Source organism: Schistocerca cancellata, chromosome 8, assembly GCF_023864275.1.
Source record: "Schistocerca cancellata isolate TAMUIC-IGC-003103 chromosome 8, iqSchCanc2.1, whole genome shotgun sequence".
Taxonomy (NCBI): Eukaryota; Metazoa; Arthropoda; class Insecta; order Orthoptera; family Acrididae; genus Schistocerca; species Schistocerca cancellata.
The window spans coordinates 183,583,062-183,607,407 of record NC_064633.1 but is presented as its reverse complement, the minus strand read 5'-3'; the positions used below and the strand labels follow the sequence as shown (position 1 = coordinate 183,607,407).

General features: G+C 39.0%; 1 protein-coding gene across 1 annotated transcript in view; it reads right to left on the bottom strand.

The window, feature by feature from the left end:
• Positions 1-757: 757 nt before the first annotated feature.
• The window catches only part of LOC126094486 (B-box type zinc finger protein ncl-1-like), a 161,050-nt gene continuing 137,461 nt past the window's right edge, over positions 758-24,346 (bottom strand). The window contains exons 13-16 of the mRNA XM_049908883.1: positions 13,983-14,176; positions 13,686-13,849; positions 12,429-12,661; positions 758-6,690 (exon numbers count right to left, since the gene is read on the bottom strand). Of these exons, the coding sequence (XP_049764840.1) occupies positions 6,586-6,690; positions 12,429-12,661; positions 13,686-13,849; positions 13,983-14,176 (696 nt within the window). The 3' untranslated portion in view covers positions 758-6,585. The remainder of the gene's footprint in view (positions 6,691-12,428; positions 12,662-13,685; positions 13,850-13,982; positions 14,177-24,346) is intronic.

Here is a 24,346-nt window from a genome sequence, read left to right as displayed (position 1 = left end):
TGTAAAAAGTTCAAATAATCTACAGATTATCAGTAAATTATTTCAAAAATTTGTACTTGAGCTGACTATAACAAGTGATAAATTTACAGTTGAATAAAAAATATTGTGAACAATACATATTATCATCAGTCAGTAAATCAATAACTCTCAGGAGCCCAATTAAACAATGAATCAATCTATTTAGGGGCCATCTTCAACAATTTGTCGGCAACTATAGGACCTGAACCTCACTTAATTATTTGGCACTTACATAAAATTTTGCTTAAAAAGCAACACTGGTTCCAAATAACTAACCCAGGACCTCCACGACAGTGCATTATTAAGTACAATGTCATAAGAACCAATATTTTCTCTGCTATCTACATACAGCTGTGCAAAACTGCAGGTACATTCATACTACATATTAATGAACTCCAATTATTAAAAATCTTTGTCTGTTCCATTAAACTTCATTCATAAAAGTATAGACCAGCGAATTATCCAAATTTTTCCCCTTTAGAAAAGTTCTGGTTCCTTTATGCATCTCATTTATGTACATGACATAGTTACCAAAACAACTCCATTCTTTTGAAAGCAATGTAACGATATTAGGGAAAGAATACTTCAAACATGCCTGTGCGAATATTTCTTAACACGAATTTAACTTTCCTTTTCTTCTAAAAAAAGAGATAATACTGTTTTCTGTTTTCCCCCTTTACATTTAGGGGAAAGTGCAAATCTTGTGCTACTGTATGATCAATGAATCAGTTACATGAGGAAAAAAAAAAAACAATGATAACTAGATTACTGGAAAATATGAATCACCACAATACTGTTTACAGTTGTTTATTAATAGTGCTGCATAGTTTCATAAAAATGTCAAACTACACATCACACAGGAGCAGGCAATACCACAAAGAAAATGAGGCAGCTTGTCTCAGCAAGTGCATACAAAGTCTAAATGTACGTTAACAACGTAAATGGAAGTACAGAGAATACCGACACAAAGACAAAAATTTTGGAAATATGTGCTTCATAAATTAATTAGTTGTAAAATTTTATGATCCCAAAAAGTGCCCTGAATTTTAAAATAATTAAGACGACCAAGAAATTTAAATCTTAAATGTGACGGGCAATAATGCAAGAAGGGGGTAGGGGGAACGGGGGGGCTAAACATAATGTAACTTGTAACCTACTTTTGCCAGCACACTTTCAAACAAATATACATTTTATTAGAAAGTGAATGAAGTATGAGTGTACCTGCAATCAACAGCCATGAAGATGGGCAAAGTTGTAAACATCTTACCTAAGTACATCAGAGAAAACCTTACTAATTTCAATATTGAAGTCAACTCAAACAAAAACACAGATCTTACTTCAAGAAAAATATGAAAATTTGAGGAACTGCAGTTTTGAGATTATTATTAGATTTTAAATCTTTTTGCTCGAATTTATATTAATAGACTTCTTAAATACAATCACAGATGGCCCCTCAGTCACTGAACCCTGTGACTCTGATAATGAAACATCTTTTCAACATATGGGTAAAGTTATATTTTAAGGCTTGGAATGCAATTGCTCAACATTAAAAAATTATCACCTTTTGGCATTATTTACAAATGTGTACAACACAAAGTAAAAGTGTATAATTTTATGTTTCTTTTCCTATCACTGGTTTACTTTTAATTTTTTTTTTTCCTTTTTACAATTATAATCGGGTATTATTGCACAACTGCATAGAAATGACAGAACTCTCCAAACACGAAAAAGTACAACATAAAATCTCACAACCATTTTTAACATACTGGGCCTACTGTATCACTAATTCTGCCAACCGAAATGTTTTAAATTACTTATCACCAAGTTGACATTTCAACATTGCTATTCTGAGCACTTGATAGATAGCACCTTATCCAAATGCAGAGGAATGAAATCCAATTTCAGACTACAATGTGTACACATATCGAATGAAGAGGGGGAATAACATTTAACATCAGTGGAACAAAAATAGGTACAGTGGCAATACACACAAAATTTTCCCCATAAATATTATACAAATAATACTTCCGAACAGTGCTTCCTAAATATATGTATCTCCCTTTTTGTTATTTCTATCATCACTGTAACAGAATAAACAAATTTTAGAGTTTATGCATACACATTTACATTTCAGTTGGCAGGCTGAGTTGAACTCTCAATGGTGCAAGTCATAGCACTTTATGGTCACTGCTCAGTGCAGAAAACTGTTGCTGAAATAGGGCTGAACTACTCAAGGTAACAAGTTTTCTTCATAAAGCAGTTCCTGTTATTTTATCCACCGAAACAAAAGTGTCAATTCCATAAAATACTTTTATAATTTGTATATTTTTTATTTTTATATATTTTGATGAAATAACATTATGACACATGTCATAATAATATAGAATGCAACAACTGAAAAAGGAAACCAGTAACAAACACCATGAAATGCCACAAAACTTATGGAACAGCCTGATCCAGTCTGAAATAAGGGGTAGTGTGAAAAAGGCTCTGAATAACGTTTTTGGGAAGTACTGATTTCCTCCTTCATTTGCATTTTTAAACAGCCATTTGACCACTGAAAACGCAATATTTTACATAAAATTTTATAAAACTAATTTTCAAATATTAAATAAGATGTATATGAAAAACTTGACAATAAAAAAGCCTTTGACATATAACACAAATGATAAAATTGAAAAACAATTAAAAGTTCTAAATTATATTGGAAATTTGAGTGGTTAACTATAAGTGAACAACAGAAACCATTAAACTCACTTAACTGCAACTATAATGAAAAATAACAGACTTTTTCTGAGATTTAAAAAATTCTTCTTTATAATTAACTACTAAATTACTTTCCTTAGCAACTAGGAAGACAAAATTAGGTTGCTTCAAATTTAACAACCACAGTGCTAAAATATGTAGCAGGATGAACTTGTTGAACATCCCAACTGACATTATATGTGCAATAGCACAAACTCCATTGGTGGTTGGTATTCCACCTTGGACTATGACATGTTAAGCGTACTAAATTAAGGGAAGAGAAAGACAACCACCTGCACAGCTTAATTATACTCCCAATTGTGACAGTATGAGTTATTCTGTCAAATCAAGACACATCTCTCTCTCTCTCTCTCTCTCTCTCTCTCTCTCTCTCACACACACACACACACACACACACACACACACACCACACATCACTAGTAATTAAAGTATACACAACTGTACTTCATACAGTTTAAGTGAAGCTCAAAATGTTAATCCAATTTTCTGAGTATTGGAATTATAATCTTTGCCTTCCAACAAGCCATCTAGACTGTGCAAATGGTTGTGGCAGAAAAGCACGAAGGGCAGTGCACATCAATATACTGATTTTATGCCACTGTTTAAGCTGCCTCAATGACCGGTGAATCACTGACTAATTTCAAAGATGGAACCAGGGATAACGGATTTAAATGTTCACACTACTTTTCTGCACACATATCTGAGGGATGCCAAATAAGCCTTTGAAGGCGTATTTCCTTCTGTGCATCAAAACTTTGAAGGAAATCACGTGGCTACTGGTTCCATTATGGATGGAATGATACACAACAAAGGTCTATACAAATATTAGTGTAGATAATTACAACTGTTTTCTTATAATTTCAATACTGACAAAACTAACAACATTTATTGCTAGTGAATTTGGTGGGGAAACATACGTACAAACTCACCCCTGAAGCACTTTCGCTTCAGTTTAAAGAATTCTGTGTTATTGTTTCAATATTCATTTCACTTGTTTAGCAGTTAGGGTGGAAAAATTACTCAATACAGAGTGGCTATCTAAAAAGTAATAACACATTTTGTACACATTGAAAAAGACTTGTGATTTGTAAAAACCATCAAAAATTCTATCACAATTACCACAATATTTTTTTTATATATTTTCTCATTATTGAGGTAAATCATAGGGGGATCAAAATGGAGGTTAGGCACAACTTCTTTGATTAATCACTGTGGTACAGCAAGGTTCAGAAGGTATGCCCAACCTATTAAGGTCAAAAAGTTTCGTAAATATATTTATATACCCAAAACATGTATAAGTTTCTGAGCAGGTTTAATATATATATAATGTATATATGTATATCTTTAAAGAGAGAGTATGTATGTGTAAAATTTTGTTGCTTCAATTAAGTCAAATAACAAAAATATACTGATATTTGTATTAACAATGGATACCCCCTTACAAACTGAAATTGAAGAATAAACTTCTTCACTAATAATTTTGAACTTGTCCCTTATTTATACAGAGAAGACACTGTCAACATGACATAATGGTTTGAAAGGAAACAAGCACCCCTTTAACATTTCAGTTTGCTTTCCTCAAAGGAAGGAGAAGCTACATTATACACATAAATATGTCCTAAACAGACATTTAAGCTTTGATTTTTTTAAAATTTTGTAGACATACAGTTTCATAGAAACATTATGGCTATTTTTTTTAAACCTTACTTGCTAAGTTTTCGCACTAGTAAATACAGGCAGCGCATAATAAAACAACGAGATACTAAGGTCACAACTCATCCTGAAGATACTATTATCACAGGCATTTTTAAAAAGTGATTTTGAATTGTTACTTTTAAAACAGCTTCTTAGGACAAACAAAATTGGGTAAATAAGAATAAAGTTTAATAGCATTTTAGAAAGCTAAACTCAGATTGATAAAGAGGTTGTGACTTCTAGATTAGCCAGAAACACAAAACAGGTGTTTGTCTTATTGCCCATCTACGCACATAGTAATAGTATTCTATGTTGTATGTAATTATATAGAAAAATTCGTTGTTTTCAAAAGAATCGGTAGATAATATCAGACGGAAGGACGAATCACAATTACTAACAAAATACTTCAATTGCTCTGCACTAGTTTTTATAATTTTAAGTTTATAATTTTATCACAGAAATTATTTTCAAATGAAGATATGACAAAAACCAGCAATACGCCATTACTATGTTAATAGATGGTTCTATGTGCGTGTAAATAAGCAATTCACAGACTCGAATATATTCAATATGCAATACATAAACTGACTAACAGTTATTTACAATAACTTAACTGTAGAACACTAAGGACACTTAAACACATTCAATTTATGGTAGTCAACCACATAAATTTATGAAATTTTTAAAGTAGAGGTGAGGTTTCCTTGGGAGACCATTAACCTTGTCATTTAGGTACCACTAATAAAACTTCAACATACCATCTATGATACATAAAAGACGTAGGTTAGGAAACCAATTACACCTTTTGTGTAAATAATTTCACTTCCAATTTTCTTTGATTCTTTATACAATAGAAAACCAAATTATGGAGTCTGGCTATGTGATGGACATATTTCACCTAACCATACAGGCACTTAAAATATCAGTGAATTATTTAAAAACATACTCCTCAAAACACAAAATGGAAAACTGTTGTGCAGTAAAACAGCACTTTAGAGTAATACATGGGATTTGCAAGTACAACATTTGTCTCCTTGGAAATTGTCTGCCACACTAGCACATTAACGCAGGCATAAAACACCTCATTCTTTTTCACATTCTACAAGTATATCCTACAATAAAATATATCCATTAAGAGAAGAATGGGACATAAGTGGCAATTAAAATGAGGATGGGATGTTTGGGTCTCCAAGTGAAAGGAGGGATAGATGTGAAAAGTGGGAACTGCACAGACATACAATGTACAAGCATGTATGCGAGTACACATAAACATAACCTTCAAACAAAACACACACACACACACACACACACACACACACACACACACACACACACAGAGCCAAAGGGTAGGAAACACAGAAAGTATTTGCTGTCAACAGTTGAGTAAAAAATGGCACTGTCTGACCAAACATTATCAGGATCAAGTTCCTTCTTGCTTAGTAGCCTATCAGCTGAATAAGTCACAGCAAACATTTTAAATACAATTCTCTTTTTAAGATAAAATCAAAATTTCAACCACACATATTAAAAAAGTTATATATGTAGCATAATAAGATGAAAATAAAATGTCCTGAGTAAGTATTGTAATTATTAGTTACACAAAAATATTCAACACACACATATGCAGACACACAGCCATATTATAATACACTCACATACACTTAGAAACAAAAAGTGCTTCTTGAAGCCTTTACAATTAGGAACCATATTACTGCTGCTACTAAATAATTATAATAATTTAGTTCGTAAAAGTCAACAAATATAAAATAATAATTAGTGTAAATATTTAACTCCAGTATTTGTCTATTTGGATAATTTGCTAAATGCACTTCCACAATAATACAGTTTATCAATCAGTTTTAAAATAGACTTCTGCCTATACTAAATATATTCCCCCCACATTCATCTGAAACAATTTACAGCCTAAACAGGCAATAGTGTTCACAATAAAGATCTATTGTTCTTTACCTGACTGGCTATTGATAATCATTAGCATTTTAATGCGAGATCATCTATAACTCCCTGTAATTCGAATGAACTAAAATCTAATTTGTGGCTTACTCACAACAGCTATTGTCCTTTCATTTTTCAATCACTAATGATTTTCTACATTATATAAAGTGTATTGAGAACCAACACATGGTGATTGTTCTTAGCTAGAGTGACCACATAACCCTCTGACGTGATCTTTAGGCCACAGCAACGAGACACCTGCAGAAAATAGTGTAGTAAGTATACTAATGCTAATTTTATTTTCATTGCGAGTTAAATTAATTCAATAATAATATCTTATAAGAGAAGTTATAATGCCCTGTAAGATGTAACAAAGCATCAAACCGAAGTCTGTATCTAGGCAGTACAGAAGACAGCAGGCAAAGAGAGACAGATCAAAAATGTGAATGTGTAGTTAAAAAGTCACCAGTTTTAACTCTCATTACAAACAGAATTAAGTCTGAGGCATGTAAAATAGTTTATTATATATCTATGTCAACGTCATCACACTGAAAACCTTTTGGAAATACTGCTGTGTTCAATGCTTCCCTTAAGGACTATAGATGAAAACTGGCATAAGCGCCATGTGAAAGTTGTATGGGAAGAAGAAGAAGAAGAAGAAGAAATTACTGAAAATGAAGCCACTCAACTATTTCAAAAATTGCTAAAGCAGTAAAAACAGTGTATGAGAGTTACTGATCAAAAACCAGCAAAACTACATCAGATTGTGGGTAAGTATATTTTTCCTCTTGTAAATGAAGTGCTATTTATTATAGAACTAATATTCATAACTACTCAACAACTGAAAGGAAACACTGAGTGATAAGATGAAATCAGGAACTCTGGCAGTAATAGCAAGAGTTTTTTGACACAAAGCTTCTAGCCATCTTAATTGAAGGAGGTTTCATTAATTATTTGTCTATACCAATTAATACCAACAGTTGTAACCTATGAAAACAACTGTAATCTACGACTGTCTCATCTTGGTAACAAATATGACAAAACTGAAGCGTTGTGTATCTTTTGCACAATACAATGATGCCAGTTCCATGTTTGTACACTGAACAGTTAGCCTGCTGCAGCGAGTTGAATGAAATATTTCTTCCCTGCTGGATGAGGCAGATGTGAATAAAACACAGAATGTAACTTTATTCTTGGAATTTTAGAGAACATTCTCATGTTCACATGAATAAAGCGAGTCAGAGAATATACTTCACTGAGAATGTTCTCAGTTTGAGTAAATGGGTGAGGGAAATCACTCAACGTGAAGAACATTAGTTGATTTTGCATGAATAAAATTAGATAAGTTTCTCACAAGAGAGAACATCTTCCATTTATTGAAGTGAGCTCTTTTGCATACTTCGAGCTGAGTAAGTTCTGTTGAGGTTGAAGTTTTACCTGGTTTTGAAGTGAAAATATCAGAATTTATGTTGGTTGAAAGGTAAAAAAATATACAGCTAAAAGAAATACTAAAGAGAGAAACTGTGTAAGTTTATACAGGTTAAACAATAAAAACATTATTTGGCTGACAAACTTCCTTCCCAAAAATGATGAAAGTAGAGAGGGGCGGCCTATCAAATAAAGCAGAAATGAAAACATTTTTGTGCTATTTAACAGACCCGAGTTTTCAGACTAGTGTGTGACTCCAGACGAAAGTGTCAGACATTTTTAGATGCTCATCATCGCATTTTCTCACAGCACTCATCCATCAGAGAACATGCTTTGAATTTTTTTATTCGTGTGAAACAGGGAACTTTCTCAGTGAATGTTATTTTGCTCTGAGAATCTTCTCCAAAGAATGTTCTCTTTTTTATTCAGACAATAACGAGAAGAGAGGATATACTGAAGGGCAAGTTCCCATCTCCAGAGTTCTGACAGGCATCTTGGCACAGTGTTACACCGTCCGGGTTATCTGGATACTTCCCACTAACACCAACCTGTCAGAACTCCGGAGATGGGAACTTGCCCTTCAGTATATCCTCTCTCCTTATCCGCCAGGCCTCAACCTCCGCTAATTTCAAGTTGCCGCTGCTCATACCTCACCTGTCTTTCAACAACATCTTTGCCTCTGTACTTCCGCCTCGACTGACATCTCTGCCCAAATTCTTTGCCTTTACAAATGTCTGCTTGTGTCTGTGTATGTGCAGATGGATATGTGTGTGTGCGCGAATGTATACCGTATTTACTCGAATCTAAGCCGCACTTTTTTTCCGGTTTTCGTAATCCAAAAAACCGCCTGCGGCTTAGAATCGAGTGCAAAGCAAGCGGAAGTTATGAAAAATGTTGGTACATGCCGCCACAACTAACTTCTGCCGTCGAATATATGTAGCGCTATGCAGGCATGCTCTGTAGGCACAAAGATAAATACTGGCGCCAAAACCTCTGCGTCAGTAAATAAATTAAAAAAAAAAAAGTTGAAGACGAGCTTTTTTCCTCCGCCGCGAGTTTCGACCACTGCATTTTCATACATTATCCAACGAAGTAAATACAACTTCCGTATTGTTCATCTTCGAATGTAGCACAATTTCAGTGTACTGCGAAAATCTGACTGGCAAGACTGTTTGGTATGTTTGTCAATATGGCCAACTCTACGTTCTGTATTTTTTCCTATGTGTGAGAAGAGATGGTTGCTAATAGGAACCTGATGAAATTTGAATCACATACAGTATTCTCTTTACCATACGAATAATACGAATATAAACATTTTGCCATGTATTCTTTCGTGTTTGCTGCTATCTCATTTAAATCCTGTCTGCCAAATAAACTACGAAACTAGAGTGAGACAACAGCAAACGCGGAAGAATATATGTATCGTGTCATGTTTATATTCGGATTATTCTTATGCCTAATAGTGATACAGTCAGAAATGAAGCATGGCAAGTGACTAGATTTTTAAATCTAAGATGACTCTAATTTCTGTGCAGAATTTGATGTAATAAAGAAGCGGTCGCAAAGCTTTTCAAGCGGAGAAAAATTTTCGCCCAACTCTCGTTCAGAACATGTTCTATCATACGCAGTCTATTATTTGATTCTTGTTGATCATTATCAAAGAAAGCAGCAGTGTAAGTAACAACAAATAGCAGTCTCTTGCCATTGTTTCGCTAATGAGACGATTCCTCTTTTTTTTTTAATTGTACGCGGCGGTAGCGCGCACAAAAGCAAGCCACGCCGCGAGCCGCGACAGGCCATAAAAACGCACTACCAGAATGCGACAAACACTGCATGACACAGTGCAGTAATGCATTTTCAGCTTAAGAGTGACGCAAACACCTATAACAAAGAAAACGGCACTTATCAGATCAAAGCAAAATAAGCCATCGATTCAAACCAGACGAAGCACGTGAAAAAGGAAGGGCACCCGTATAAATACGGACGGAGCGCCTGACGCATAGCAATAGCTACGTGGTAAAGCTTAACTGCTAAGCTTACGACTCGAACCAAACTACTGTAGCTGTATCATCATTCATTCGACCTAAATTGTGTCACATTTTACAATGGAGCAACTTTGTTTCGATTTGAAGGCGCGGCCTACAACTTTTCTCTCCCCTTGAATTTCGAGTCTCAAATTTCAGGTGCGGCTTAGATTCGCGAATTTTGTTTTCCTTTATTTCGAGTCTCATTTTTCAGGTGCGGCTTAGATTCGAGTAAATACGGTATATGTGAAAACTTCTATTATCAGAATGTAAGAGAGCTTTGGAGGACTTCCAATCAAATGAGGCAGAAGAGATAGATAACATTCCATCAGAATTTCTAAAATCATTGGGGGAAGTGGCAACAAAACCATTATTCACGGTGGTGTGAAGAATGTATGAGTTTGGCGACATACCATCTGACTTTCGGAAAAATATCATCCACAAAATTCCAAAAGCTTCAAGAGCTGAAAAGCGCGAGAATCATCGCACAATCAGCTTAACAGCTCATGCATCCAAGTTGCTGCCAAGAACAAGATACATAAGAATGGAGAAGAAAACTGAGGAGGTGTTAGATGAGGATCAGTTGGTTTTCAGAAAGCTAAAGACACCAGAGAGGCAATTTTGACATTACGGTTGATAATGGAAACGAGACTTAAGAAAAATCAAGACACGTTCATTGGATCCATCGACCTCGAAAAAGCATTCAACAATGTAAAATAGTGCAAGATGTTTGAAATTCTGAGAAAAACAGGAGTAAGTTGTAAGGAGAGACGGGTAATATATGAAACACCCTTGTTGGTGCTTCACATGTGGTATTTTTTGTGTGTGCCACCAGAAGTTTCGAACTGTTCTGCCAGGTGCCACATCCATAGCACAGCATTAAAACAGCATCTACATACGACTTGCATTACAAGCAGCATGATGTTATTTAATTCTAGTGTGCAGAAAAACAAACCACAATGAACATCCATAAACATTTGTGTGCAGTGTAAGGCGATGCTGCAGTTGATAGGAGTACAGTTGGGTGATGGGTTACGAAAATTACTGCCTCAGAAAATGGAAAAACAGAGCTCCATGATCATCCTCGTTCAGGACGTCCTGTCTCAACCAATGCTCCAAATATGCTGAATCGTGCGGATGCCATTATTCGTGCCGACCAGCGCACCACTACTTGACAACTGGCTCTACACACTTTGAAGATGATGAGTGTGACAGTCATGCAGTGAAAACATGGGTACACCTACAGGACAAGAGATTTCACCAGCAGGGAATAAATATTCTTCCACAATGTTGGCGTACAGCCACAGAATGCAATGGAGGCTGCACAGAAAAATAGGACATTGACAAGACATGTTGATGTATATTGTCACCAAATTCTGACACTTAACAATAAAAATGTTGTGTGGAAAAAAAAAGTTGGGCATTACTTATTGAACGACCCTCATACATTATGTACAAGAGCCAAGAGGGAATAGTAACAGTGAACAACCACGAATTATGTGCTCGGATTAAAAAGGGAGTAAGACAGGGGTGTAGTCTTTCGCCCCTACTGCTCAATCTGTACACTGAAGAAGCAATTGTGGAAATAAAAGAATGGTTCAAGGGTGAAATTAAAATACATGGTGAAAGGATATCAATGATATCTTACTTGGAGTGAACACCTACGACTTTCAGCTATGTTTTCCTATTATCTGCTCTAAAATATTCCTCAAATTCGACAATAGTAATGGACAATGTGGCTTTCCACTCTGCTCTGTTAGATAAAAATTCTATAAATGCAGTGGATGAGAACGGGTATTTTGTTCTGAGTAGATAAAAATGTACCACATAGAAAACTGAACCTGGCATGAATAGAGTGGAGCTGGTGGGCCTTTATAGGCTGTACAAACAAAAACAAAAAAACCACACTTGTCTAATTGACAAACTGACTGCAGTGAAAAGTAATTTGGCAGCAAACTATAAAAAGTTTATTCTCAGTGAGATGAAAATTCTGAAAAAGAAACTATTGTGATTGTTGCCCAACAGGACTAGTCTCGGGTTGTGAGCCACACCACGAAGATAGTGAACACAAATCTGTGAAGGATTGCTAGAATATAGAAAAAATAATTATTTCTGTTGGTTACAATACCAGTTCTTGGTCAGAGGAAGAAAAATTGTGCCATTTACACCAAGACTGCAACTATTTAGAAAGTATTCAGTAATGTAAATGCCCTGTTTAGAATTGTTATTTGTTTATTACTTAAAAATGCTTCAAAGACAGCCAGAACAATCGTGTGCCGAAAACAGGTGTGGCCCCTCAGACACATGCTGGCAACAATGCTACCCTCCACACACTCTGTGCAGTATTTTAAAAGGCACTTCTATGTCACACAGACAGAGTAATTAAAATGGTAGAGAAACATAGTAAAATTTTGATTTACTGAGCCTCACTCAACCAACCACTATAATTGTGTAATTTATACACATATTACACAAACTGAAATAGTTCCAAAATTACCTGTCTTAATATTATGTAAAAAAAAATTATTTCTATCTTTAACTTACCTTGACATGGGGGCATTCAAATTCTGATAGCAAAACACCATCTCTTGAGAACACAGCCACATGAAAGCGATTTCCATGGGAATCACCAACTAAAACATCACCGGCATCTGATATGTCTATTCCATTGGGAAAATTTGTAATGTTTTCATATCCAATGCGACGCAAAAACTGGCCTTCTTCATTGAATACCACAACACAATGTCCTTTAAAATCACATACAAAGTACTCTTTACCTGAAAAAGAAGTAGAACTAAAGTAACTTTTTGTAATAAAACTTTACTTTAAAAATTAAACACATCCAATCACCAAAAGTAACTTCATTATTGATTAGCAACATGAATGGAGGAATATTGCACGAGAGAAGCTCAGAGATTAATATCCCGTTGGTATAGACCATTATGGACGGAACTCTAGCTCGGATGGCTAAAAACGAAGGAGGGGGGTTAATAGCTACAGCCATGTTTAAATGGCAGAGGGGAGGCAGGATGTCAGAAATGACATCAAAATTGCACTAGTTGATAGGGAATTTCAATTTTACTTTCCCACTTTGTATCACATATATCTTTCGAAACAAGTGGCCAATTAACCGATTGTGTATGCCAACTAATGTGCATAATTCTTTCTTCTTTCTTCTGAGGTTTGCTTTCTGATGAAGGAATCCATTGTTCCAAAAAAATGGGAGATCTGCTTGGTGATGTTTTATGAGACTGAATGTGGAAAAGACGCTGATCACATTAGTCTCAGCATGATCACTGGCAGCCAGCTGGTCAAGGATTATGTTTAATACATGCCAATGAAATGAAATATTAAGTGTAACACTATTTTTCATCCGTTCAAATAAGTGTCTGTGTTATTTCAGCAGAACAAATGATGCGGAAAGAAAATAAACATGAAATTCATGAAGTGTGTTGCAGATCCATAAGCCATATTGGCAATACAGCCATAAAAATTTGAAATGCTTAAGTCTTGTGTGTAGCTCACTGCCCTTTTAAGAAGCAATACTTTCAAGAACACGGTCAATTTGTAAGTGCGCTGAAAATACAGAGGATCACATGAGCGCAACTCAAATTCCTGTTGGTGGCACACAGAAGTGTAATTCATGCAAGTGCATAAAACATTTTCTGTATGTGAATACTCACAATATTTCTCACATTTCTGCAATTGCTTTGCCTTTCCATGTTGTGTACATTTTTACATGTTGCTGCTTTTTGCATTAATTATTTTTTATGGAAGCTGCAACAGTGAGAAATTACTTACCACTGATTGCAATATCTGATGGTTCTCTCATATATTCACTGCAGTCAAACCAATGAATGAGTTCACCACCTTCCGATATAACAAAGACAGTTGGGGATACACTATCCACTGCAACAATATGACTCTGTGATGTAACTGCCAGTCCAGCAACAATATCTATGTACCTGAAACAGAAAGTTTCCAGTTATCACTCACAACAGTAAAGACAAAGTATTAAGTATTGAATTATTTGTATTACATTGAATTACCATAACTAATTTAAATGGTAATGTCTAACATTTTTGTAGATTGTCTAACCTGATTGCTATTTTCTTCACAAAATGGCCACTTTTTGTAAAAATTTGCATTCGAGACCTTTCATTGCCACGATCACAAACCACAAATTTTCCACTATTTCTCATTACAGCCACTTTACGTGGATACCACAGTTGGCCCTCCTCTCTTCCTGGTATACCAAACTGAAATTTGAATGTTCCAGTTTTCTCAAACACCTACAGAAAAAAATACTATTAAGAATGGCTTCACACAGAGAAGATTAAAGATTATATTTGTTAATAAGAGAACAATAAAAGTTATTATGTTTACAGTTGTACCTACAACAATGTCACAGTCTACTGCTACAACAAGCATTTTAGTTTTGTCATCAAATTTATTCTGTATATTAGATCACCTGTTTCTTTTTTTACTAAGGAGAGATACGTTCCTAAGGCCTCAATATCATAATAGTTTATGCATTTCATATGTGGGTGCTTAATACCCATCAAAATGTTGCACCTACGATTGGAGAGGGATTGTAAAGTAAAAGGTTAAACCTTGACCATAATGTAGTTATGTTCAAATCTCTGCTTCTCATTGAATGAGCACATTTTACATCATGCTTTTGAGATAGCCACATATTTAGCAATAATATATAACTGCTCATTTGACAATAAACCTGTACCTCAAGACTGGAACATTGCACAGGCCATACCAAGTAAACTGAACTCATCAGCTGAATTATTGACTCTTTTTATCACTGACATCAATTTGCAGGAAGAATATGGAACATATATTGTGTTCGAGTAAGCATTACAGGCCATCTGCTGTTTGAGACCCGCATAACAATTTACAAAGACACCTGAGCAGCCTTCTTGGACTGTTTGCTGCTGCTGCTGCTGATGATGATGTTTACTGTCTAGTAAACTTTCCAGATTAATGATACAAATTACTAGAGACCGCAAAACGCAGAATATATTTTTGTCAAAAATCATTTTTGTGAAATTGTCTGTAAATGATTAGATGCACAGAGTGAAAATTTCAGTGTTTACAGTGCACTTTTTGACTGGACTTTTGCAAAAACTTCAACAGTGGAACAATAAAAAGAATGAAGTCCTCAACATTAGTAACTACTAAAATTACTAAAAATATTCATGTGGATTCCTGTTGCAACTCAACTAATTTACTTGGCACAGCTGAATAAACTGGAGACGAGAGTTAATTCTCGATTCTCATGGAAATGGGTGAGACGTGGGCTAGCCAGGCTCTCACATCAGGAGCGACCTGCTGATACAAGTACTGCCACCACAGCATGGAGCAGTTACCAGACAGTCCAGCCAAGCAGAGGGACCACAATTGTAATATTATCAATGCAACAGAAATGCAGAGCTGCTGAGGTGTTGGCGACCTGATTGCTTCACACCCGAGCCATTACTCTGCTGGGGCTTGTATGATGGAAATTGGTGCCAAGGCAAAACAAGGATGGGCCAAGCTTTTATAAACACTATTCATTTCTCAACAGAAGCATGCAGCCTGAGAGCCGCCAGCTACAAGGGGAGGATCACAACGGACTTCAATGACATGAGTAAAAAAGCTGCCTCCACCGTATGCTGTTGCTGCTAGCTGTGATCCTACTGTTTGCACTGAGTCAATGCTGTTGACTTAGTGCCCTCCAAGCAGTAGCCCACTTGTGAGCCTATTTCACCAGCTGCTGACCCTCCTGCCCAGATGGTCTACTGTTCGAGTCTGAGACCGTGCAGTCACCACTGTCTGTGTGAGCGAACTCCTTGCTGTCCACCTGTACTTGCATGGGCAGGCGCTGTTGCTAAGAGTGGATCCATGCTGGATATAAGGTGTGATTCTGTGTGCCCCAGATGCCCTGACATGGCTGCCACCATCCTGTGCAAAAGCAGTGTTGCAGGATGCCAAACACTAATGACATCAGTGTCCTGCCATTATCACTTCAATGGCCAAGCAACACCACGGGTCAGCAGAGATGACAAGCTGCTCACTGACTGCAAAAACTTCTCACCTTTCGTGTACAGCAGACGCTTTGGGGGGCGTTTGCTTCTCCATGCATTCTGACAACTGTTGAAGTTTTCTGAGCAATAAAAATGTTTGTTTTAACAATGCTGTTTTCCTGAAAAGACGACAGCCCAGTTCCACTTAGGAATTAAATTACGGATAACTTAAATTGGAGCCATCACATGGAAAATGTTGTGTAGAAAGCAAACCAAACACTGCATTTTACTGGTAGAACGTTGGAGTCATCATATGTGAATGACAACATTTTACTCGCAGAAGACATAGAACAAATGTACAATGAAAAATCCATGGAATACGACAAAATTATGAAAAGAATAGCTGCTACTCACCATATGGTAAAGATGCTGAGACACAGATAGGCACAACAAAAAGACTGTCAGAAAATAAGCTCTCAGCCAATGGACCTGCATCACACACACACACACACACACACACACACACACACACACAAATGCAACTCTCACACACATGGCCACAGTCTAGCTATTGAGGCCAGACTGTGAGTGGCAGCACATGATGGGAGAAGCAACCACATGCCAGATGGTGAGGGTAGGGAGGAGGCTGGGGATGGGAAGAGGGAGTGGTAGCAGGCTAGTGGTGGGAGATGGTGAAGTGCTGCTTGTGGGAGCATACAGGTATGAGGTGGAGAGGGGGTAGGGCAGCTAGGTAAGGTCCGGGAGGTTAGATGGAGGGGAGGGGGTAGTGGAAAAGGAGGGAAGTAAAAAAGACTGTGAGTATGTTGGTGGAGTAGAGGGCAGTGTAGTGCTGGAATGAGAATGAGGACAAGGCTAGATAGGTATGGGCAATGACTAACGAAGGTTGATGCCAGAAGGGTTATGGGGTTGTAGGATGGAATTCCCACATGCAAAATTCAGAAAGGCTGGTGTTGGTGGGATCAAGGTGACATGGGCTGTGAAGCAGTCATTGAAATGAAGAACGCCGTGTTGGCCAACGTGCTCAGGAACGGAGTGATCCAGTGTTTCTAGGCCAGTTTGTCGGTATCTACCCAGGTGGACAGACAGCTTGTTGGTTGTCATGTCCACGTAGAATGCAACACAGTTGCAGCTTAGTTTGTAGATCACATCACTGGAACACAATGGCTGCAGCTTAGCTTGTAGATCATATGACTGGTTTCACAGGTAGCCCTGCGCTTGACGGTATAGGTGATGGCTTGTGACTGGACTCTAGTAGTTGGTGGTGGGAGAATGAATGGGGGCAGGTCTTGCACCTAGGTTTATTACAGAGATATGATTTATGAAGCAAGGAGTTGGGAGCAGAGGTTGTGTAGGGATGGACAAGGATATTGTGCAGGTTCATGCTCATTTCAGGGCATGACGAGAAGTAGTTAAAAACCATGGCAGAGAATGTGATTCAGTTGCTGCAATCCTTTGTGGTCACGAGTGGAATGTTCCTCTGGGCCAGATGGTGGGACTTTGGGATATGGTGTGTGACTAGATAAGCCAAGGGGGATCTGTTTTTGTACAATGGTGGGATGGTATTTACAGTCTGTGAAGGCCTCAGTGAGACCTTTGGTGTATTTTGAGAGGGGCCGCTTGTCACTAAAGATGCAACAGCCACAGGTGGTTAGACTGTATGGAAGGGATTTCTCGGTACAGAATGGGTGGTAGCTGTGAAGTGGAGGTATTGCTGGGGGTTGGTAGGTTTGATATGGACGGAGATACTGATGTAGCCACCTTTGAGGTGGAGGTCAACATAGAGGAAACTGGCTTGTTGGGTTGAGTAGGACCAGGTGAACTGAATGGGGAAAAGGTGTTGAGGTTCTGGATGAATTTGGATAGGATGTCCTCACCCTCCGCCAGATCAAGGAGATGTCATCAATGGATCTGAACCACTTGATGGGTTTGGAATTGTGTGTGTTGAAGAAAGATTCCTCTAAATGGCCAGTGAACAGGCTGGCATAGGATGGTGCCATGCGAGTGCCCATAGCCATACCCCAAATTTGTTTGCAGTTGATGCCTTCAAAGGAGAAGTCATTGTGGGTGAGGATATACACTCCTGGAAATTGAAATAATAACACCGTGAATTCATTGTCCCAGGAAGGGGAAACTTTATTGACACATTCCTGGGGTCAGATACATCACATGATCACACTGACAGAACCACAGGCACATAGACACAGGCAACAGAGCATGCACAATGTCGGCACTAGTACAGTGTATATCCACCTTTCGCAGCAATGCAGGCTGCTATTCTCCCATGGAGACGATCGTAGAGATGCTGGATGTAGTCCTGTGGAACGGCTTGCCATGCCATTTCCACCTGGCGCCTCAGTTGGACCAGCGTTCGTGCTGGACGTGCAGACCGCGTGAGACAACGCTTCATCCAGTCCCAAACATGCTCAATGGGGGACAGATCCGGAGATCTTGCTGGCCAGGGTAGTTGACTTACACCTTCTAGAGCACGTTGGGTGGCACGGGATACATGCGGACGTGCATTGTCCTGTTGGAACAGCAAGTTCCCTTGCCGGTCTAGGAATGGTAGAACGATGGGTTCGATGACGGTTTGGATGTACCGTGCACTATTCAGTGTCCCCTCGACGATCACCAGTGGTGTACGGCCAGTGTAGGAGATCGCTCCCCACACCATGATGCCGGGTGTTGGCCCTCTGTGCCTCGGTCGTATGCAGTCCTGATTGTGGCGCTCACCTGCACGGCGCCAAACACGCATACGACCATCATTGGCACCAAGGCAGAAGCGATTCTCATCGCTGAAGACGACACGTCTCCATTCGTCCCTCCATTCACGCCTGTCACGACACCACTGGAGGCGGACTGCACGATGTTGGGGCGTGAGCGGAAGACGGCCTAACGGTGTGCGGGACCGTAGCCCAGCTTCATGGAGACGGTTGCGAATGGTCCTCGCCGATACCCCAGGAGCAACAGTGTCCCTAATTTGCTGGGAAGTGGCGGTGCAGTCCGCTACGGCACTGCGTAGGATCCTACGGTCTTGGCGTGCATCCGTGCGTCGCTGCGGTCCGGTCCCAGGTCGACGGGCACGTGCACCTTCCGCCGACCACTGGCGACAACATCGATGTACTGTGGAGACCTCACGCCCCACGTGTTGAGCAATTCGGCGGTACGTCCACCCGGCCTCCCGCATGCCCACTATACGCCCTCGTTCAAAGTCCGTCAACTGCACATACGGTTCACGTCCACGCTGTCGCGGCATTCTACCAGTGTTAAAGACTGCGATGGAGCTCTGTATGCCACGGCAAACTGGCTGACACTAACGGCGGCGGTGCACAAATGCTGCGCAGCTAGCGCCATTCGATGGCCAACACCGCGGTTCCTGGTGTGTCCGCTGTGCCATGCGTGTGATCATTGCTTGTACAGCCCTCTCGCAGTGTCCGGAGCAAGTATGGTGGGTCTGACACACCGGTGTCAATGTGTTCTTTTTTCCATTTCCAGGAGTGTAGTTGGCTATGGCAACTAGGAAGGAGGTTGTAGGTTTGAATCCGTTGGGCATTGGGAAAGGTAGTGTTTAACAGCGGTAAGCTCACGCACATTAGAGATGTTAGTGTAAAGGGAGATGGCATCAATGGTGACGAGCAAGGCACCATGTTGTAAAGGAACCATGTTGTAAAGGAACAGGAACTATGGGGAGTTGGTGGAGTGAATGGCTGGTATTTTTATACAGGACGGTATGTTGCAGGTAATAGACTGAAGGTGTTGGTCTACGGGAGCAGAGACTCTTTCAGTGGGGGCACAATAACCGGCCACAATTGGCCATCCTGGCTGTTTGGGTTTATGGACTAAGTAATCATGTAGAAGGTAGGAGAACGAGTAGTAGTACAGGTGATTGGGGGTGTGGGGGGGAGGGGGGGAGATGGATTCCAGGGAGAGGTTCTGGGGTGGGCAGAAGATATGAGGAGAGATTGGAGATAATGCTGGATTTCTGGAATGGGGTCACTGTGGCAGGTAGATGAATCTGGCAAAGTCTCTCTGTCAGGTAATCCTTGCAGTCCAAAATAACAGTTTTGCTTTGTCAGCAGGTAGGATGATACTGTAGGGATCAGTTTCTAGGCAGTACATGGTGTTTCTTTCCGTGAATGTAAGATTAGTTTGCATGTTGAGGAGTTATGGTGAGATAAGGTTAGAGGTCAAGAAATTCTGGAAAGTTAATGGGGTGATCTGGGTCAGTGGGCGTGAATCACAGATGGATGGAGGAGTGAACTGAGTCAGGCAGGGTTTAACACTGTCCTACCCACTATCCTCCTCACCCCTCCCACAGTGATATTCTGCTGCCCACAGAACCTACATAACATTGTCCATCCCTACACAACCTCTGCTCCTAACCCCTTGCCTCATGGATCATATCCCTGTAACAGATCTAGATGCAAGATTCATTCTCTCACCACCACCTACTCCAGTCCGGTCACAAGCATCACCTATCCCACCAAAGACAGGACTATTTGTGGAAACCACTCATGTGACCTACAAGCACCAGTCATGTGACCTAAGAGCTAAGCTGCAAGCACTGTGCTGCATTCTATGTGGGCATGACAACCAACAAGCTGTCTGTGTCCATAAATGACCACCAACTGCAGCTAAGACACAGCTGGACCATCCCGTTGCTAAGCATGCTGCCCAACATTTCAATGACTGCTTCAGGACCCGTAACATCTGGGTCCTTCCCACCAACACCAGCTTTTCTGAACTGTGTCGGTGGGAACTTACCTGCAATATATCCTACATTCCAGTTAACTCTCCTGGCCTCATCCTTTGTTAGTCATTTTCCTTATCTCGCCCCTTCCCTGTAGTCATTCCAACACTAAACAACCCTCTATTCCACCAAAACATCCAGTCTCTTTACTTTTCTCCTTTTCCGCTACCCACCTGTCTAACAGTGACTACACCTAGCTGCCCATATGTCTCTCCACCTCATCTCTGTATGCTCCCACATGCAGCACCACCCCTACCCTGCCACTCCTCCCCCTCACTGCTCCAGCCTCCTCCTTACCTCCACCACCCAGTTGCTTCTCCCAACACGCGCTGCTGCTCACAGTCTGGCCTCAGCAGCCAGAGACTCTGTGTGCGTGCAGGTGCGAATAGTCTTTTAGTCTTTTTTGTTGTGCCTATCTGCAATTCAACATCACCTCTACAGGATCTCTACTATATGGTGAGTAGCAACTATTCTTTTCATAAGTTTGCCATAGAACCAATCTACTGAAGATACTGCCTACATTATGGTTGTCCTTCCTGTTCTGTAGTGGTACAGCACAATATAGGGATCCTTACCATATAGGATTGACAAAGGCATTGAGAAAGATCAAAGGTGGGTAGGCAGGTATGTACTATCAGGAAATCGGGGGGGGGGGGGGGGGGGGGCATTACAATTACTCCATACGTACTTCACCTGAAGTTTCCAAGTACACATTGAATCTGCAACACAATAATATCTACATGACAGACACAGAAACTAAAGCATTAAATAAATGTTGCATTAATATGATGATGATACTACAAAAGTTCCATTGGCCACTATAATCATCCCCTTCCAATAAATAAAAATCTATTGCCTATGAATTAAAACAGATTATAAAGAACAAAGCAAACTTAATTTTTAAATTAAAATATTTTGGAAGGCAGCTCAATCCTGCAGAAGAATCAGTAACTTTCTCCCTGACACAGAAAAGTTACTGCACAACCAACAGAATGTCCAGTGCACAGTAGACGCAAGGTGAGGTATGGTTGGCCCAGCAAACAGAAGGAGAGCATGCTAGATTCAGCACATATCACTCTAGTAATTCTCGGTACATGTTCTGTGTTTTTAATTGTGTTGTCAATGTACTACCCCTCCCATTGTAGGAGTGCACCCTATGCCCTGTCATGAACTTCTTCCAGGTTTTACCTGTATAAATTTTTCCACTGTCATTGTAGTTTATTTTATACAATCCAGACTCACTGTATTTGTCACGTTTTCATCAACTTTTGTGGGGTAACAAATTTCCTAGGCTACTTGGCGTGAAGGCCTATAGAGACATTAGCTTTCTTGATGCTTTAAGAATGTGAACTACTACCGTATTTACTCGAATCTAAGCCGCATTTTTTTTTCTGTTTTTGTAATCCAAAAAACCACCTGCGGCTTAGAATCGAGTGCAAAGTAAGTGGAAGTTCTGAAAAATTTGGTAGATGCCGCCACAACTAACTTCTGCCGTCGAATATATGTAGCACTAAACAGGCATGCTTTGCAGGCACAAAGATAAATACTGGCGCCAAAACCTCTGCGTCAGTAAATAAATTTAAAAAAAGGTGAAAGACGAGCTTTTTTTCTCTGCCCTGAGTTTCGACCACTACATTTTCATACATTATACAACAAAGTAAATACAAATTCCGTATTGTTCATCTTCGAATGTACTACGAAAATCCGACTGGCAAGACTGTTTGGGATGTTTGTCAATATGGCCAACTCTACGTTCTGAATTTTTTCCTACCTGTGGGAAGAGATGGTTGCTAATAGGAACTTTTATGAATTGTGAATCACAAGCAGTATTCTCTTCAACATAAGAATAATTTGAATATAAACATTTTGCCATGCATTTGTTTCGTGTTTGCTGCTATCTCATTTAAACCCTGTCTGCCTAATAAACTACGAAACTAGAGTGAGACAACAGCAAATGCAGAAGAATATACATATCATGTCATGTTTATAGTCATATTATTCGTATGCCTAATAGTGATACAGTCAGAAATGAAGCACGGCAATTGACTAGATTTTTAAATCTATGATGACTCTAATTTCTGTGCAAAATGTAATGTACTAAAGAGGTATCTGCAAAGATTTTCAAAAGGAAGAAAAATTTTCGCTAAACTCTCGTTCAGAACATCTTCTATCATACGCAGTCTATTATTTGGTTCTTGTTGATCATTATCAAAGAAAGCAGCAGTGTAAGTAACAACAAATAGCAGTCTCTTGCCATTGTTTCGCTAATGAGACGATTCCTCTCTCTCTCTCTCTCTCTTTTTTTTTTTTAAATTGTAAGCGGCAGTAGCGCGCACAAAAGCAAGTCATGCCGCAAGCGGCGACAGGCCGTAAACACTCATTATCAGAATGCGACAAACAATGCATGACACAGTACAGTAATGCATTTTCAGTTTAGAGTGACGTAAACACCTACAACAAAGAGAACGCAACTTGTCAGATCAAAGAAAAATAAGCAATGAATTCAAACTAGATGAAGCACGTGAAAAAGGAAGGGTACCCTATAAATACGGACGGAGCGCCTGACGCATAGCAATGGCTACCTGGTAAAGTTTAACTTCTAAGCTTACGACTCAAACCAAACAACTGTAGCTGTATCGCCATTCATTCGACCTAAATTGTGTCTCATATTACAATGGACCAACTTTGTTTCGATTTGGAGGTGCCGCCTAAAACTTTTCTCCCCCCTTGTATTTCGAGTCTCAAATTTCAGGTGCGGCTCAGATTCGGGGAATTTTTTTTTTTTCCTTGATTTCGAGTCTCATTTTTCGGGTGCGGCTTAGATTCAAGTAAATACGGTATATGTGAAAACTTCTATTATCCTGAAGCATGCCTGGCCATGTACTTTTTCTATCTTCAATTTTCTTCTACATTTTGATGATATGGGTACTCATGTATCCCTTTGCAAGGTCTTAGCAAAATTTGAATGTCTTTCTTGATATCACCCTCATCCAAAGGTAAACTTCAAGGTTCTGTGTATCACAGATCTGAAGAATGTTTTAGGGGACAACATGATTTCATTAATGATCACATCGGTGTTGGGTGGTTTCTAGTGTTAATTATTTCTTGCCTCCAGTCATTATTAATATTAGAAAGTTCAGAATTATGTTTTTTTCTTTTGTAGTTAACTATGAAGTTAATTTTAGGATAAATTGCTGTCAGCTTCCTAGTGACTTCTTTTATTTCATCAGCATTACAAAAAATGTGACTAAGAAAGTACATAATTAACAGCAACAATTGTGAAAAAATTTATAAGCAAAAACCAAAAGTTCTACATCTACATCTATACTTTGCAAACCACCGTGAACTGCATGCAAGAAGGTACGTTCTATTGTACCAGTTACTAGGGCTTCTTCCCACTCACTCACATATGGAGTGCGGGAAGAATGATTGTTATGCACTGATAGCTGCAACAGGCAGAAGACATGCCTTGTTGGCCCTCCACATCTTCACGATTTTGACTGAGATGAACTAACACTGCAGTGTTCTTCAGCATGCAGTGTAGAAGTTGGGACAGAAACAGTTACGTAAAAAATTTGTGAAATTCCCTTTTTTTGTTTATATGTAAAAGCAGACTTCAGAATTTCCATAGTATGAGATCACGTGTGCAAGAATCATGTGTTGACAAACTCCAGATT